Source organism: Wasmannia auropunctata, unplaced genomic scaffold (genome assembly GCF_000956235.1).
Source record: "Wasmannia auropunctata unplaced genomic scaffold, wasmannia.A_1.0 LD334721.1, whole genome shotgun sequence".
NCBI classification, from domain to species: Eukaryota; Metazoa; Arthropoda; class Insecta; order Hymenoptera; family Formicidae; genus Wasmannia; species Wasmannia auropunctata.
The window spans coordinates 452,210-471,721 of NW_012028169.1; the positions used below are offsets into that span (position 1 = coordinate 452,210).

The 19,512-nt window shown below is 41.0% G+C and overlaps 1 protein-coding gene across 1 annotated transcript in view; it reads right to left on the minus strand.

The window, feature by feature from the left end:
• The window catches only part of LOC105458070 (neurotrimin-like), an 80,150-nt gene extending 66,075 nt beyond the window's left edge, over positions 1-14,075 (minus strand). Inside the window, exon 1 of the mRNA XM_011703131.1 lies at positions 14,003-14,075. Within this exon, the coding sequence (XP_011701433.1) occupies positions 14,003-14,075 (73 nt within the window). The remainder of the gene's footprint in view (positions 1-14,002) is intronic.
• Positions 14,076-19,512: the final 5,437 nt, after the last annotated feature.

Here is a 19,512-nt window from a genome sequence, read left to right on the forward strand (position 1 = left end):
CACTCGATATTACGAGGGAGAATTCCACTGACTGAAAGGGTAACAATGATCAATCAAACGATTCGTATACCCAAAGGAATTTCGTTTGTGTTGCGCGCACGTTACGTACTATAATATTAATTATCCACGGGAGGCAGCGTAAAAGCGTGGCAAATTCAGATTTGGAGCTGAACAAATGTCGCATTTATAGCGGTGTTTGGCAATTAAGCGCGGCGGTTATACACGAGAATGTGGTCGCCTTTCGCGTAACAATAACGTCCAACTATGTATTGAGAAATAAGTCGCTTGCGCGTTTCACGAAATAATATATCTAATTGAGATGTACGCCTCTTTCATAAGAAGAAACATGAGATTCTCCGTAATGCAACCGAAGTTTAATTAAGGGATGTCGACAAACAATACATCATTTAACGTAATTTCCGTAAAAACGATTATATCGAGAGACATTTCTGTTCCTTCTTAAAAGTGATTTTATTAAATATGTTTACACGGGTTTTCGAGTAACTTTATTTAGTTTCATGAGAAAATAGATATTAAGTTAATTTTATATTAACTTTAATTCTTCGTTTGACAGACGTTTCCACATATAAAATATTTCGTCGAGCAAAGAAAACAAGAGCTTCAAGCATTTGACAGGCAGCTAAAGAAATTCACTTTAGGAAACACATATAAATTTCTCGAAAATAAATAAATCTCTTCACGGCAAATTGAAATCCGGCGGATATCGTCTGTTAATGCGATGTCGCATAATATCCAGTCGCGAAATTAGACTTTAAGGACGAGAACGTCGCTCTCGCAAGCCCCAGAAATCTCGTTTCAAGAAAAAGTGGACGGTCTGTGACAGTGGAAAATGGGATTTCGATCGTTCGCGGGACACCGAGCTGCCGCTGAAGAACGAGCTGTGGCCAGCTGCGGTGGATCGTAAAGTAGAACGGGTGGACCAATCAGAATGAGAGAGGAAGACAAAGACCTTCTTCCCCCCCCCCCTCCTCTGTAATATTAAGCCAGGATATTAAACGTCCACAACGTTGAGGCGTTTCCGTACGGACTTGTTGTCCTTTTTTCTTTCTCCCCCTTCCCCTCCCAAAGAAATAAAGGAAAGATAGACATCAAGACACGACGCCGCCGCCATAGAATTTAGAGTGACGCGCCTCGCGACGTAAACCTGGTAAACTTGCAGCAGCACAATAGTGAGAGGGTCGTCTCGCCCGAATGGCATGCGTAATCCTTCGAGAAGGGACTTCGTGAGACAATCCCTCATCTCCAGAATAAGACACGAAATAACTCTTTTAACGGCTGCGTTTACGTTGACCGGATGGTATAAACTCTCCTCCCTCCCTCCCTCCCCCCTCCCTTCCTTGATGATCCCTGTATAAAAAGAATTGTCTGCTGTCGCTATGTAAAAAGTAACTGTCGACACTTCACTTGCGACTCCTCGGTGAGCTTTACTGTTTTTTGAGGGGGAGGGGGAAGGGGGGAGGAGAAGCAGGGGAAGGAAAAACGAGAAAACGCGAAAAAAATCGGCCGCACGGAACTCGCGAATAAACTTTTGGAATTCTGCTAACGACCGCGACGCCTCGCACGACTTTCAGTAGCGCGCGCGTCTCGATTTCCAAACGACGACGGAGCCGGCAGTCACGGATGGCACTTTTATACATGTATATATGTGTACAGATACATACGTATGTATGTACGTATCCCACGGCACGTACGACCAGGGATATCGCGGAGGATTAAATGGGGCGAGGATATCGTGAAGCCGGTAGGGCGAGATCGAAGAAAACGCCGGCTGCGATTATTTGCGAGAGACACCGTTCAAGACTCGAGTGCCACATACGTTCGCAGAGAAAAATAAAGAGAGAGAGAGAGAGAAATACGAAAACGCGAGCACGGGCGTTTCGGGAGATAGCCAGTGAGTTTCATGACGATAATCAAATGGCACGGTGAAGAAGAGGCGATGCCGGAAATATATGGGGCATTGGCAGTGAAGGAAAAAGGGAACCGACTTCCCGGAATGTCGTAAAGTTGCGCGCGCGCGCGCGCACACGCGCGCGAGCGAGATGCATGAGAGTTAGGAGAGTAACGCGAGAAACGATTCGAGAGGAGTATCAAAGAGAAGTGAGCGAGCCGAAGAATACGATAGAGAACGAGCAGCGGCAGGTCAATGGGGTTGCGCGCGCGCACGCATGCACATGCATCGAAATCTTTTGGGCAATCAGGTCTTTAAAGAGCCGATCGGGGGAGGAGCGAGAAATCGGGGGAAGAGGAGACACCTTTTTTTTTCTTTCGTTATCACGACAAAAAAATGCTGCCGCACGCGGGTTACCGTGTAATCCTTGCCTCGTTAACGGAAACCGTTCGTTCGCATTGTAGTCGGAGATAGAAAACGGCACGTAATCGATCGAGGCGACGACGACTTGTGTGCAGACGCGCCTCGGTACAAGCAAATGTGGGACTCAGTATTGGCAGTTCTCTGTTTGATTTTTACAAGAGACATACTAATTTATTGGCCGCAAAAGAAACTAGTCACATCGACGGTTAATTAGACAAGAAACTGTCGTATCAAATATGTGATTTACGTTAACGCCGCCGACGTTCTTTTAACCAGCCGACAATAATTCTACGGTAAACAGTCATCCGTGTTCCCTGCGACATGAAAACCCGGTGTAATTCTAAACGCACCTCAAATGAATTAGTTTATAGTTTACAAAGGACAATTTATATGCAAACTAATGAAGCTCGAGCCAAGTGGGATAATTATACCTACTAAATTATTTAATATCTATTGATTTTTCAAAGTCATGCAGGAGATAATTATACCGAGATAGTTTTTAAATTGTGAAGTATACACGTATAAAAATGGACGATAATTACTATACATTTATCATGTATGATAAAGTTTTTCCGTTTATGTAGAATTGTTTTACTTTGAGCTCCGTCGCAATTTTGTCAAAATATTATTCAAGCTTATTAGTATGACGCTGAAAAGAGAGGAAAAACTAAAAAGTAATAGTCTATCGTAAAGGAATATTGTTTCTTTAGAATAACTCGTTCATATAGTTAGAGATAATCACCGAAGTTAGAGATAATCCAACTTGAATGGGAGACTTTGTATGAACCATTTTATTCGGTTATCTCTCCGGATTAACATTTATTTCTGGCCCTTAATAAAATAATCTGCGTAGAAAAGTGTTTAAAAAATGACAGGGAGGTACAGGTCTTTCCAGAAGCTTTCTTTTATTAAAAAAAAAATAAGAATTTTTATTAAGATATTCATATGCTATTTTCAAGAAAACAGCATTGAATCAAATGAAAATCTTTTGATGAATGAAATTAGGTTTAATATAAATTCTCTTTTTTATAAACATCGATAATGATAAAAAACTTTCTTTTGTAAATATCTGATCCAAAAAGTTTTTCCAAAAAAGGTAAGCATAATTAAGCAGTTAAAAAAAGAAATGAAAAATCCAACCGACCCTCTTACTACCGCCAGCGTTCCCCGTCAACGAGTACATTCGACGATTAGCCGCGGTGAAATATGATCCCGCCGGAAATCTACAGACAAGTGGAACAAAAATAAGCCAGGCGCGAGAGCCGTTTGCGCGAGCGTCGGAGTGATAATCTGTAACGAAGTAGCCTGATACGGACGGCACGCGGCGCGAACATAACGATTGGACGGTGGAGTGTAGCTAGGGGAAAAGTTGCGGCGGCACGCGGATAGACTAATTAATTGGGGTTAAATAACTGACTGTAAAATACTTGGCGTGTCGGGGTGGCGCGCGCGCGCGCACAACGTGAATCGGGAATGAGTTGGCGGGCTGCCTCGGTTAGTAGCTGAGAGTTTAGCCCGATTCGGGTGAGCGACCACGGAGAGCAAGTAGGTACCTTTAATGAGGTTGATAATGGGTGGTTATAGAGTCCTCTCCCCTCTCTCTCTTTCTCTCTTTGTCTCTCTCTCTCTCTCCCTTCTCTTCCCTCCGTCTCGGCCCAACAGCTCGCTCACCGGTTTGCTCACCTTTCTTCCTGCCGTTACTCATTGATTTCGCGGCACAGCGGGGTTAATCGGACCACGAGAATTTCGTATTTCAGCGGGTTTTCAGCCTTTACTCGAGTTTAAACACTTGCCCCGGGAAGAGTGCCGTTAATTGGATACCCCAATTCTACCCTCCCGCTTGTACGCCGACACACCGCCGCGCCGGGAGAACACTACCTCGCTACCGCGCTACGGCGCGAGCAAGCGATTCCCACTTCCACATAACGGCTCTGCGGGAGTGATAGCGATTCTATCGTGCGCCGCGATCGTGAACGGAGTCATTCCGTGCTCGAGATAATCTTCGATTCTGCTGAACACTGTCGTTCGAAATCCTATGATCTGGGAGGAAAATCGGGCGGGGAGGGGGAAGGGCAAGGGGCCTTCCTTGGAGGAGGGACAATAGAACTGGGTCGAGTAAACTCAGAAAGGACGCGCGGTATGGCTTTGTTTAAATAGTCATCGTGTTTGGATAAGCAATTATTGCGGACGCTTTTGTCCCTGCGACTCACTTGTAAAAACACTTCTCGCGCGCGTGACTTTCTTAAGATGCGACACCGCGCCGCCGTGACGCGCGCGCGTTAGGAATGAATAATCGAGTGTTCCTCATTTGCACGCCTCCCCTACGCGCAAAGGGTGTAATGCGCCGTGACTAAAGCGCGCCGGAGAGAGACTCACGTCGCGGAAGACGCGTAAACAGCGGCAACGGCAACGGCGACCGGCGACGCGCGGCGACGTTAGTGTAAAACGTCGAGGAAAACAAGGCCTCGCGTCGCCCTTCCTCCACGTCGTTGTCTAAACAGTGCGCGGCGAATAAATTCATTTGCAAATGGTACCGCGGGGCGCGCGGTCATTACGATCCGCGCGAATTGTCAAACCGGTCGTAACGCGAGCACAAAGGCGAACCTCCCGCTCGGAATCAACACACAGAATTCGGAGCAAGTTCCGAGGTCCGCGCTCGGGCAACAACAATTTGAGAATAATTCACCGACGACGAGGATACAGTCGAAGTCCGCTCGGGCGTAAATGTGCGGCGTACCGTCTCGTGAAAGTTGTGTCCGCGCATCTCTCAATCATCATCTCTCAATCGGCGCGCAATCGAGACACGCGCGCAAACACGTTGGCACGCAAAACGGGGATACGGGCGAATTTTTGTATTGACAGTAAAAGAACCGTAAAGAGATGCGCGATCGGTTACGCGCGCGCGCCATTCTCTCTATCGCCAGCGTCCGAAAAATCCGACTCTGCCGAAAAAAAAGCAAAAAAAAATTCGAGTGATCCGGATCACGATCACGCGCGCTTTCGAAAGCTATCGCGATCACGCGCCCGTCTCGGTCGGTGGCCGGCGTGCGTGTGGATCTTTCATAACTCGGTTTTGTGATTTATTGCGACCTCGGTGATTTTTCATCGAGCAGCCTACGAAATAAAGTGATTGATTGCGCGCGAGAAAGAGCGATGGCGAATGCAGCCGGGCGAGGGAGCGAGAGAGAGAGAGAGAGAGAGAGAGAGAGAGGAGATATATTTGTCAAGATCTCTCTCTGGGTGGATCGTTAATTTACGATTGTTAATTCGCAAAAGAGTTACCACGCTGCGGGAGCACGAAGACGAGTTCAGTTCGGACGAGCGATAAATTTGCGTGATATACGATGTAGTTATTAATGCTTTGTTAATCAGTAATGAGGGTCACAGTTAGTACAATGGCTTCGCTTTGCTGTTATAAATGTTATAATGAAATTATTTAATAAAGCAGAGGCAAATACAACTGTCATGCGTAATTTATGTTATTAAATTTTTATTTTTGAAGTATTTTTCCAGTCACAAGTGACATATTGCATTATTTAAGAATAATTTGCTCTTTTCAGTTTCTGTTTTCAGATACGGTTTAAAAAATTTAATCTTCTTGAGATACGAAATTCTGACTTCTTGTACTTATAATATGAGAGTTATTTAAATCATATAGAATTAAATCGCATTTGTATATAAGAAGATTTCATTAGGACGAAAATAAGATTCAAACAACGTAAAATATTTATTTAAGAAATAGCATTTGATAATTTAAAATACTTATTTTTTTATGGTACTTATTAATTATCACTGAAATATAATAACAATAAATACCATAAGACAAGCATGATTTATTGCAAATAAAACATTGCAACATTAATAAAAAGTTGTATAAAATAAATAAGCAAGTTGATCCATAACTTTCGCACTTATTTTCATAGTAAATATGAATTTTTAGACTACTTTAAAATAAATTTTTTGCGCGACAAAAATATTAATAATTTTTACGATGTATATGTATATGAAAAAATTTAGAAAATTTTTTGTAAAATTAAATAAATATCTTTTATAAAAATATTTATTTAATTTTATATTTTAGTTATAGTATTTATAATTTTTATATATTTTTAAATGTAAATAACATTTTATTGCTTAATATTAAATTATGTCTGCTAAAAAAAGTAACTTAGCAATAATGTTCAATCATTTCGTAAAATATTTATTTTAAAAACTTATCAAACTATATAGATTTAATGTGTAGAGTAATTCGAGATCTGCCTGAAGAAATCAAATCTACCGTAAACACATCAAAATATAATACTCAAGTAACAAAAATAGTCGACGACAAAAGATAACAAAGTGTAACTAATGTCAATTATAGATCAGTCATGTCTTTGACACAAAAGTATAGAAAGGAAACGAAAAAAAAGTACAATATGAGAATTACGAAGCGATATGTCGTAGGCCGACGATGAAAATGCGGCGATGATAAATGCTCGCTTTTTTTTTCTTCAACGAACGTCGTTAGCGTTTCCCTACGATTCATCATTGGTAATTAGCCATGAAACTTTCGCAACGCGCAAGTGCTTAGTATGATCTAAAGAGCATGAAGAATTACACATATCTGACTCAGAACACGGCATTGAAAAAAACGACAAGGGAAAAGATACGGCTGCAAAAAAAGATTCTGCAACATTAAGCTTGTAAGCAATCAGGTTTGGAGTTAACGTCCGCAATATATCTCGTTATATTTGCCAAAGGAAAATTGGAAACTCGCGAGTCAATACACAGAAGTCATTATTGACTTTCGAATTGACTTTAAACGTGAAATTTCACGTTCTCGTTACACATTTATATCTAAACATTTTGATCCAATTCCGTATCTTTATTTCTAGCATTTCAAATAATAAAAATAAACACGTCTATTTAATTTAAATGTCATGTTAACTTTTGTGATGTCACATTTCGAAAATATTTAAATAGACGTTTCAAATATTTTGCTCAATTTTTCATGGTTACAAAAAAAGTCATACATATGCTAAACAATCTTATTTAAAGATTAATTAATTATTACTTATTTTTAATCTAAAGAGATTTCAGAAAATACAAGAGAATATGTTTCAATATTTTATTAGAAATTTTATTTAACTATTTAATTAGACATTTAATGAACATTTCTAATAAAATTGTTCTAATAAAATGTATATATAAACATATACATATGTACATGGTCTATATAAGTTAATTTGAAATTTTATACATTACATATATAACAAGGTAAATCGATAGTCTATACATAATGAAGATACCATATATACTCCGATTAGAGTTAATAAGTATAATATATTAAAAATATTAAATATTGTAGGTGCATGTAGTTTCACAAAATATGAGAAATATATGACATATATGCAGTCAATAAGGAATTAATGAGAAGTATGATACATGAAATTAATATAAAGATGCAAATGTATATCCGAACAGACATTGTTATAAACATCGTTACGAAGACATGATAAAAGTGATCACGATAACGGGATTCGCAAAGGTTGCGAAACCATAAAATTGAATTAAAATCGATGACAACGTTCGCTTCGCCGGATTCCCAATAACGTTACTGTTAACACGTTGTGCGTTTTTTTTTTTCGTCTGTTCGATGGAATGATCCAATTTCATCGTTTTTCCCCGGCGCGTCGGTCGATCGTAGGAGGACAAGCATACGGCCGCACGCGTGCAACGGTCGTTTGCGTGACAATTAGAAGGAGACAAATGCGGCGAGCCAATAGCGGGAGGAGGTGCGTTTAATTCGTTTCGCCGTCGTTGTCGACGTCGTCGTCGTCATCGTCGTCGAAAAGCACGTTTTCGCGTGGCGGACCACGCGGGCGGGTCCGCTGCCGCGCCGTTGCGGAGAAGTTAAAAGGTCGTTTGCTGAATTCGCGGTAGCGAACTCAAAACGCCGCCATAATTTACGCGGCTGTGTGTCCCACTCGACCCCGTCGTGAGATCGTATCGCCTCGCAGGTGTCTAGCCTGCATTCTCGCGAAGGGACATGCACATGCAAGCACGGAAACGCTGTTTAACAATTCCATTCTTGCCGCGAGAAAACGTTTCGCTTAACCCCCCGTCGGTTCTCTGTGAGGCCAACTCCCACGCGAGTTTATGGAAGAGAGTAAGTCTTCAATTCTCTCGCGCATACCGCGCTGTTTATACCTACCTCTAGTTAATTTTCGTTCCGCAATATTCTGTATAAAGGAAGAAATTTCTTTCGGCAAATAATTGATGTTCCATACTCAAATCTCCAGTGAAATCAAAAGATGTAGTGAATAAAAATTAATTAATCACTTGTGAATAATAATGATAAACGTAAGATTATAATTTTTTTATATATTTCTAATGCAGATTTAAAGAATCAAACGGTAAAATCTGTGAATTAACGTTACATTGTAAGCTCGATAATGTCACTATTAGACGCATGAGAGAAGCAGGATTTTATCGATCAATGGCTTAGTTAAGTGATTAGCTTAGAAGTGTGAAAGAAATTAATTTCGCGTTAGCACCGAGGTAATTGTGAACTGTACTTTGAAGTCGTCCTCGATATATCACGAATGCACCGAATGCATGAACGTATCGCTGCTCTCTATCCTAATGAGTTTCCCGGCCACTGTATATCTTACCATCGCATTGTGTCTACGTTCTTAGCACGTACATTCACGAAACATTTGGAAAGTGTTGTATTAGAATGTTAGCGTTTTTAATGGTTGACTTTATTTATTATTTATAGTAGACATAGACGTGTTTATACGTCTATATTACTTGCAACACCGCAGTTATACTTAATTAAAAAAAAAAGTGATACGATCAAATATTGTATATGTAAAAGCTAAAATATATAGAGGATCTAAGAAGTTCACATATTACTCCGCAATTTGAATAAAACTTCACTTAATAATAGCATTAAAATATGATAAGTCGCAAAAGTTAAGCAGCTTCAAAAATAATACCGCGCTCGAGAAGTACCCCACTCAACTTTAATGGCGAGCTAGACGAGGATAAAATAATTAAAAGGCTTTATACGCCAAAACTTACTTGTTGAAATTTAAGATAAACTTTTATAGTCCCGTAATAAAAATACTACTTTAGCGTACATATCCTTTTTAATATTTCACGAAGTGTCACCTTATTTTCTGACAAACGAAAACACCCCTGCGAAGCTTAAACTGAATAATTTTTTTTGTCGGCAAAAAGAGTTAAGAATATTCTGTATATACGTACATAATAGTCAATCCTAATATTGCACGTTCGTAATCGCGAGTGAAAAGGGTGAAAAACGCGTTTTAAAATTGGAAGTAAGAGAAACGTAACTCGTAGCTTATCGTCATCTTTAGACGACGCTTTCCGTCGTAAGCGAATAGCGTTGATGCACTTTGGTGCAGTGGACCGCGCGCAACGTGTCATTATACATTCCTCTTTGCTCATGCCAAAGGTAGGATGCATGAGAAATAGCGGTGCGTGGAATGGAAAAACAAAACTGAGAACCGCACACGTACTGAAGGTAGAGTGCGCAAAAGCGTATTTATATACGTGTTGGCTGCGCGCGTATTTATCTAACGTACGCGTTCGTATTTCGCTACTACGGAGATTTCGGAGCGCGAAGTACGGAATTGCCAGTTTAATACCGATTCTGCGTGCAAATACACTCCGAGGGGGCGGAGGGGGAAGGGGGACGGGGGGAGGGAGGGAGGGAGTGTGTCGACGGTGGTTTGCTGTTTGCGAATTAGGTGCAATCAAATGCAAAATCACACCGGCAAATATCACACGATTTACCAATCACAGACTCCCGCAATTAATTGCTCGGCGCGATATGCTGTTAGCAAAGACTGCGCTGAGAACCCTTGTAGGAACCCTTCAAGACACCATAATTATATACACCACCTTGAGACTGAATTTTCACTGTATCTCGGCTTTATTCCGCGATGAAGATGCAATTTTATAAAGTTTATTTACTGTTGAGATATCACTGCTGCATTTTGTATTTAACGAATTATTACGTTTCATACACGATATACAAAAACATAAGCAAACAGATAAAAATTAATAAACATTACGTATGCGTTTCATATGCGTATTCGTCTTTTAGATGCGTATCCCTTTGCTTATATTTTAATTGAATTTTTCTCGTGACAAAGGATACGTTGAAAATTGTGAAATTGTCATAACATTTTAATTTTCAATATTAAAGTTTTATAATTAAGTCTCAAATTAAATATCAGCCCAATTAAATGGCTACATCTGAAATTCTACTAAGAGTAAAAGTTCTCGAAATTCTCTCTTTGTAATCTAGAGAGTCATTTAAATGAAGAATCTCAGTTATTGCGAGGTTGAATTCTATAGAAATAATCATTTATTAGATGATATATAATTTTAGCACAAATAAAATAAATTTCCGGCTTATTAAGAAGTCAATCAGAGTTAACGTGGTGGAAACTATAGCGCGCATTAATAAAAGCACGGTAATAAAAGAAGAACTTATAGCAGGTGTAAGTCAGTTCCAGTGTGAATAAAATATAGCCGGCGCGTCAATCATGCGCCGTCAGCTATCACCTCGAAATAGGAAATGTGCGATAATTGCTCCGTTCACCCGAGTTATGTACTTAACAAATCAAATTGCTCCTTCGGCGAATTGACGTTTAGCCTTTAAGCAGCACTCGTTTTAGCTATTAATTTAGCCAAGCTTAAGCTTTTCCATTACTGAATTGCTCGTTGCACACATCATTTTCGACATTACGCTGAAGTATTTATCCTGTACAATCAATATGGACTATGAGTAAAAGTGGTTTAATGAACGGCTAAGTACACGCAATGACGCTAAAAAAACTATGACAAATATGATTAGGAAAAAAAGCCTGTAGAATTTATCGACTCGAACGTTTGTTTCTATTTTTTTATAAAAACACAATACGAGGTATTATATAAAAAAGATACTTCTCCTGACTTTAAAATTTTAAATGATTGCCCGCCGTAGCTATTTTGATCTACAATAGCAACGACAGTTTAAGGCCAGACGAATAACGTGACACTACATGAATACTAAATGTGATTCTACTTAAAAAGATACCTTCAAAATAGTATCATTATTTGCAAGTACAATCTATTTAAATTGTCTGGTATTTTGGCGGCCAATTTATACCGTTTTGTTAAATAAAATAATTAAAATAGCGCAATTATAGCAAAAAAATTGGAACAGCATGATAATCGTGTGTGAACTTATAACATGAAAGCTTTAATTTAGCAGGAATGACAAAAAATTTATGTTTTACTGATTATTTAAATTCTCAGTACTTTTAACACTTTTGTTTTACTCAATAATCTTCATATAATATACAGTTACGAGAACAAAATATTATCAACTTATAAATAATAATTCTCTCACAATAAAAAAATTAAGTGGAATCTTTATATATTCGTGTAAAATACTAGTATATTTTAAGTAGAGGTTAAGAGAGGATTTTTATTAAATTGGTTATTTAAGCATATAATTAATGATGTCCGTGTTTTTCAGGTTAATAAAACTTTCACAGATATACAAATTTAATTGAATACCTAACAGTCTGTCTGAGAAAATAATAAAAAAATAATAGAATAAAGATGGGACAAACACTCTCGACCATTTCAAAATATTAATAATACATGTTCACGCGAATAGTGCTCGAATAATCGTAAATTTGCAAAATAAAATACACTTGTCCAGACAAAATCCCAGACTTGTTTTATTCGTCACAATAAAAAGTCCTCTCTGGCGCGTCATGCATAAATTAGGGCTGTAACATTAAAAAAAAATTGTAAGTCACGATCGCTAGCGCTCGCGCGCGGCTTTCATCGATATCTCTTTGCGGGAGGTATTCCGACGTAACTCACGTGACGACTATATAGATTTAAAGGGCGCGAGTGTTTATTACGGCCTTATCGAGGTTGCCGCATCGGGGTGACGCGAACCGAGAGAATGCGGATTAAAAACCGTCATGTCTTCGTCGTCCGAGCGGGCCGTCAAGCGGGATTTCGCAACTAATGCGGGACTAATTCGGGCGGTAAGAGGCGGGCAATTAACGGGCGGGTGAAGCCAAGTGGATTTACGGAGCCTTCGGTCGACGGCGTGATAATTCGACGTTAAGTCATTAGCCCCGCGCGATTACAGCGCAGGGCGCGTTATAATGGCGCCGGCGTATTTCACTGGCAGCCCTAATCCCGCTTGCATACCACGTGCCGACGCGGCGGCGGCGGCGGCGGCAGCGGTGCCTACGCCGCGTCTGGAAATCTCGCGATTAGCTGCCTTTAAATTTCCAACCAGTTTGTCTCTCGTCGTACTACGCGAGGCGTGCGAGTAATCGCGGCCGCGTGATTACAGCGCGCAGGGCGCGAATAAACGGGACGATCGTCGGCGCGATCTATGCGAACCAAGGTGTCCCGCGTGTCCGTCGGCTAAAGAACCCATTTCCCAGCCGACCGGCCGAGAAAGAGAGAGTAATTATTATCACGCGAATGGATAAGGGGTGAGTTCGCTGGACTAACTTCCGCCGTGATAATTTATACTTGCCACGATTCGCCATAGGGTATACGATTGCGCCGGGAGCGGGTTGGCGCATTCCAACAGGAAGCGGTAAAAGTAAGAATACCAATGTGCAACGCCGAGGAAGGAACAAAACAGTCAGTGAGACGGCACAACGCCGCGGACTATACGCGTTCCCATTTGCATGCACCGACTTTCGGTTACTTTCGCGTTTACCGCGGCTACGGCAGATACTCGACTAGGCCGGCGAGTGTCCGCGACTCCAATCGATGCGACAAAACTTTTCGAGAGACTCTTCGTCCCAATCAGTAATGTTGATTCGAAAGATCAACGCCACAGTGAAGAAAATTGAACGAAGAGCCTTGCACGGCTGTTTGTGGTTCCGGACTCGTCGCGGAGAATTTTACGATCGAACGGCGTATCCCACGTTCGCGATCAACGGAATAACGTAAACTCGCTTCAGGATACCGCGGTTACGATCGTTCCCGCGGGATCGGAGCGCGCAGCAGCTTCTGGCGACGAAGCGACGCGACGCGACGCGAAGCGATGCGGCGGGATAGTGGCGACTTGATCGTGGCCAATCTCGTTCGCTTAAATTACGGCCGGCTCGTAATCACCTACTGACTTTTATCATCCACGTAATAAACAAACCGCAATCGTAAAAGCCAACCATAAAATTCCCTCGGAGGAAAGAGACCCAAGAGAGAAGAAGACAGATAAAGAGAAAGAGAATGAATGAGAGAGAGAGAGAGAGAGAGAGAGAGACCGAGAAAGAAAGAAAAGGATAAAGAGAGCGCGCGGTTAAATACGCGGACCTCGTGCGGAAAAGTCATAAAAACGATACAACGAGCCAACCCTTTTTTTTCCCTGTCGCTCACGAGGATCTCGATCACGGGGATGGGGGAGGCCTTCGATCGCGACGGTTTTCGCGTCCTATAGCGATGCATGAGTCGCGAATTACGGTCGTAGCAGCAGTTTCGGAGGCTAAGACGGAATTCATTGGGAGGGAAGTGTATACCGCATAATTGCATGAGGTGCGTAAACGCCGTTCGGATCGTGCAGAGCGGTGCGTGATGGGGAGTCGTGCGTCTGCCGGGGATGATGCTCGGTAGAATTGTTTTTACCTGATGACGGATCGTTCAGCGCGGATACCCATGTCGCGACGCAGAACACCGGGATCGCGAGAACGGGGAGCATGTTGCTACGTCGACGACGCGGCTACGTCAACTGAGGAGTAAACGCCGGGCGCCGCGACGCTCACCGCCGCGACGCGGTTCCGCTTTGCCGCCAACCACGCGGGCGCCTGCGTGCTACCGCGTTCCGTGGCGTCCGCGACTTACGTTTACGCGACTCGATCGTCGTCCGCGCGCGGTGAACCGTGGCTACGGCGACGGAGACGCGGAGATATCTCTGTTTACTATCAAAGCGCGATTCAAAAGCGCGAAGAGCGCGACGAGGCGCAAACGTAACGCAATTGCGTTTCGCGCGTACACATTGTCCAACGAAGGGGAAAACTGTATAACATGCAGTCATACACGCGGGATGCCAACGATGTGAATGCAAGAGGCACATAACGATCCCGTTATTACTCTCTTTGTCGAAGAACTTTAGAAGATATTGAGACTTTTTCTATAATCGGAAACATCCACTTATCTTTTTTTTTTTTCAGATATGTACATACATGAATATTGAGAGCAATTTTGATATTATCAAAACTTATCAAAAATTGGACAAAATTTGTTTATTTTAAAAAGATACAATTGAAGCTACAACTTTCAGAAGCTAAACTGATGAAGCCTGTAAAATATATATAAAAGTTGAAAAAATGTATGAAGTGATAATCATGTGTTCAGATATTAAAATTAAAAAATTTATAAAAAAATTGAATTCATATGTTTTCGAGATATTCAATTAGTATCTGTCACGTTATGATTATCCTTCTCATATTAATAACTAATATTATGCAAGTATTGCATAGTTTAAACGTTTTTTACTTATAAAAGTAATTGTTTATATGTAAAACTAATTCAAACTAAACGCACAAATTCTTTAACAATTAATAATTATATCACGTAAAGTAATCCTACCTTTACGAAATTAATTAAAACTGTTAATGCATTTGTAATTAATATCAAATTTATTTTTTCCAACTTATATAAAGACATACGCAAGAAACGAAACTTGTTTAATTGTAAATCCACTCTGATTAACGAGGACACCTGTCGAAAAAGCCGAGAAGAAGCGAGTTTGCAGGTAATTACTTTCGCAATAATTATATTGCCTTGTAATCATTCTAACGATCTTATTTCGTTCCGCATCTGCTCCTTATTTAGCACGGACGTATTTTTAAATATTTTTGATATTAAGTTTAACCGGATTTTAGTTATTACCTCCCTCCCCCCTCCTCCCCGATACATGCTTATTAAATTCTAAATAGGAAAATGTAGATTCAGTGGAGTTAAAAATATTAAAATCGTCACCGGATGTGTCCTCTTCATTCTTAATCTTCTACATCGTTGCCAGTTATTGGAAAATTTTTTGTTTTTTTTTTTTGTCAAATAAATTATTTCTGTCAACCTTCGATTCGTAACTCAAAACACTCGATAAGCAGATTGTTCGAAATATGTATATCATTTTATATGTGTCATCTACGTGAGAAACTAAGAACTCGTTATTAAAACTCCGAACGTTATCGGAATAAATACAAAAGCAACGATCAATGAAATACAAAGCAGTTTATCGACGCATTGTTACGAAAAACAATCATTTGTTTTCGCTGCTCCTCGTAACTTCCTACGCTTCGATGCATCGGTGAATTGTTCACTTTACCACCCGTAGCGTGATACGCACGCAATATTGCTTTTTTTTTCATGTCCATATAGTTTTTTTTTGTCACCATTTCTGCCGGGTCGGTACGCGATGCACGCTCATGCAGCAAAAATCTCCTCGCGAAGTTCCCATGCGTTCGATCGTGGCAGAAAATTTTTGTTTTTGCATGATTGCATGTCGCTGCACGTTTCGATACGCGCGGTAGTGTTTTATCTGCACGAGAAATGGATCAACAAGCGCTAAATAGTAAATAAACACCGAAATCGGAAAGGACACCTTGCAGCACGGTGAGCGAGGCGCATCGCAATCCCCCCATCGACGATTTATCCCTGGAAGAATCGCGATGGTAGTGGGCTCGCGTGATAATTCATGCTCGCCGCGGATACTATTTCGAGCACGCGTGCCACTTGATGGAATCGCACCTCCGGTTCAGCACCATTACGTACAATTGTTTTCGCTTATTACATGCATGCGATTCCCGTCGGTATACGGATGTAGCTAGCGCTGGAGAGCGCGCCGAGAAACTCTTCCTTCTGTTCTTGAACGTAGCTTGAGAAAATATTCTATTTGTGAGCCTAACAAGATTTGAAATTTGACGTTGCACAAGTACTCAATGGAAATTTCATCCATGACATAATTTACGCGCGATAATTTTTGCATGGAAAAAGTCGTTTATCTCTAGAATACGCGTTTGACGTGCAGCCCGCAGATTTTTATCTTCTCCTTTCACTCTAGTGAGCAAAGTCATACTATTTTTGTCTTTTTCTCTAATTGAACTCCCTATATAAAGATGATTCTGGCTAGTAAGTAGATCAAACAGTATTTGTATCAGACAAAAAATGACCGCGATTCCTGGAGGGAAATCGATTAGGCCAAGAAGTCGAAGTCGATGCATTATGCTTAAGACAAAACGCAGTCAAAAGTGTATATTTAGGGGTATAGGTACATGTATATAAGTATGGGTCCATGTATTGAGCTCGAGTTCGTAAATTTGCTAAACTCTAATAAGATTATACGGATCAATCCTTCTAGGAGAAAATATTTTGTCAATAAAAATGTGAAATGTATAAAAATTTTGTGTTACATTAATAAAAAACATTTAAAAAAATATATATTTTGTCCGACAAAATTTACGTATCAGTAGTAATTGTGTGTCACTCAATATCAATAGAATTCTAAAGTTATATGGACGCGAGAGAAATAATTAATGCACAATTCGAAATGCTTTGGACGTTTATATTAAGAGTCCTCGATATCCGGGACATTGAGAACTCTCAATGTAAACATTCGTAAGCAGTGTCGCGAATTGCTACGTGTCGACTTTGTATCATGAAAGATGAGGAGGTAGTCAATTTTTCTGACAGAGACATGCGATATAAGAACGTGCGACCGAGCCACTTTGCGTGTCAGTGATTCCATTGTAAAAGCAACTTTACCTTCATGATCTTGGCACCGCGTGCCACGACCCGCGAGACACGCCATACCATCGTTAATGCTCCGTAATGTAGTGCATTATTTTATTCGCATGATCGCGTACTCGCGCCGACTCGTCACTTCGGAATAGTCAGTAAGTATAATCTGAAATTTATGACAGTATTTTGTGAAAGTATCCTTCTCCGCTAGTTGATTTAAAGTTATTCGCATACACGACATTGTATTTCCCTTGTTTTCGTTTGTGATGTACGTGCTAAACAAAATACTATCATAATTTGATCACGTTCAGCGAACTGTCGTGAGAAGTAGCGCCACATTCTGACAAGAGAGAAAGTTAAAATTGTTAACAATCTATATCACATAAATCATCTGAAATGCAATAATCTAAATAATCTGCGACTTGATATTTTTCACATTTTCCGCGACAGCGGAATATACGTAGTCAATAATTTGAGTGTTATTGCAACGGTGAAAGCTCGATCCTCCGGTTCGAGCCTATATCTCCGTTTCTCTCCCAAGCGCTCTGGAGAACCGGGTTGCAACGAGTGTGACCGAACTCATTCGGGCGCAATTGTCGCGTGCACCATTGTACTAGGTACTCCATCGCGGCTACACGCCGGGCGAGCGCGGGCAGATGGAAGCGGATATATTTGCGCCAATCGTCGAGGCCGCGGCGATCGATGCGAAGCGGCCGAGGATCGATTTCAATTTAGCGGCCGTTTAAGCGTGCACGCTCACGGGCTAACGAGCTTTCGAAAGTCGTAGATATCCGACAAGTTGGCCTACGGGGGCAAGTCCCGCCGCGGCTCACAACCACCCGCCCAGAAACTTACCGCAGTCAAGCAGCGCGAGTACCCGCGAGCATACATGTAACACGACACCGTTAACTCCCTTAACGCCCGTACTCCGTACGCCGTACAGATATTACACAGGCGCACGGGCACGCGCGCGCGGCTTCACCTGGCGGACGTTTATGCGGCGCCCGGGATCCCCCCGGTAGTGGTATAGGCATTGTTAACGTCTGAAAAGGGGATAAGAACTAAGAACCGGCGGCCGGCGCGCGCGATGGAGGGCGGCCGACGGGCTGTTTTACTGCTTTTCCACCGTTGGAGGAGTCGATGGGGATGGCGTGTGGTTCCTATTGTAGAGATTAGAGAGACCGGGCGTATGCACCTGAGGAACGGATTTACGTTCGGCAGCTAGATTACACATTACGGCCGCCGCTTTCTTTCCGCAAATCGCTTTCGTGCAAAAGCAAGTCATTCTCTCTCTTTCTCTCTCTTTTTCTTCTCTTTTTCGTAAATGCTTCCTGAAGGATCGATGTCACTGTAATAGAACTTAAGTAACAAAAGTGGATCAGACATCGCGCCGCTTCCAATCGTCGAATCGTTTGTACGGGAACACTTTGAAAAGTATACGAAAATATTTGAGTTCCGATTAATTGTGGACTGTGTAAGTTTCAATTAAATAAGAAAAGCTTGCGTGTGTCAGTGATGAAATGTAACAGTGTGCAAATATCCTTGATCGTTCCTGTGAAATTATGATCTTCGTTTATTGTTGTATACGACGTTAAATTACAGTTAATGAGACTGTTAGTCTCAAATACATTTAATTAATTATTGCGGTTTTCCGGAACATAAAGTAGAGCACTCTTGGAGATTGTCAAAGACCTTCCAGTACAGGTTTCGTAGTATCGTCTTTTTTTTCCTTTAATTAATTCCTCCCAGTTAAAGAAAATTTTCACAAACAGTCTACAATGAACCGCAACAACGAGATAATTTATCTCCGTACCTTCCTCTTTCGAAACATTTTAATGAGCATGTTTCTAATTAGATATTTATATAACGTGAAAAATTAGGAATCAATAACAAACGCACGTGTTAGAAAACCATCTTATTTATTTACGTATAATATCTCTTTTTAGACGGTATAGAACATTTTAAAAATATCGTTGTACAGGCACGCATTTTTTTTGGACACTGCAGCGCGCGCGAGCGAAGCTGCAGCTTCGAGACTTTATAAATCGGACTCGGAGTACAATCACATCTCGCTATTATGATCTTACCCTGCCCAAATTGAACGTAACAAATGCCATTAAAATCGCGCTAGAAGCAATGCTGTGCAACATTGAATTCTCGCAAACATTTATGCAATCAGATCATTGGACTCCCGTCATTCATCACGGTGAGATAATCGTAACTGTTGTGCAACAAAATGAAACAAATATTGCTTTTTCGTGAGAAAATAAAATACGCTCGAGAAAATAAATTTCATCGATCGTATGTCACTTGTGGTTATTTATAAAATGTAGTAGAAATGTTATGATATATACATATAATAGAATTTGATAAATCGAATGTATCTCTAAGTT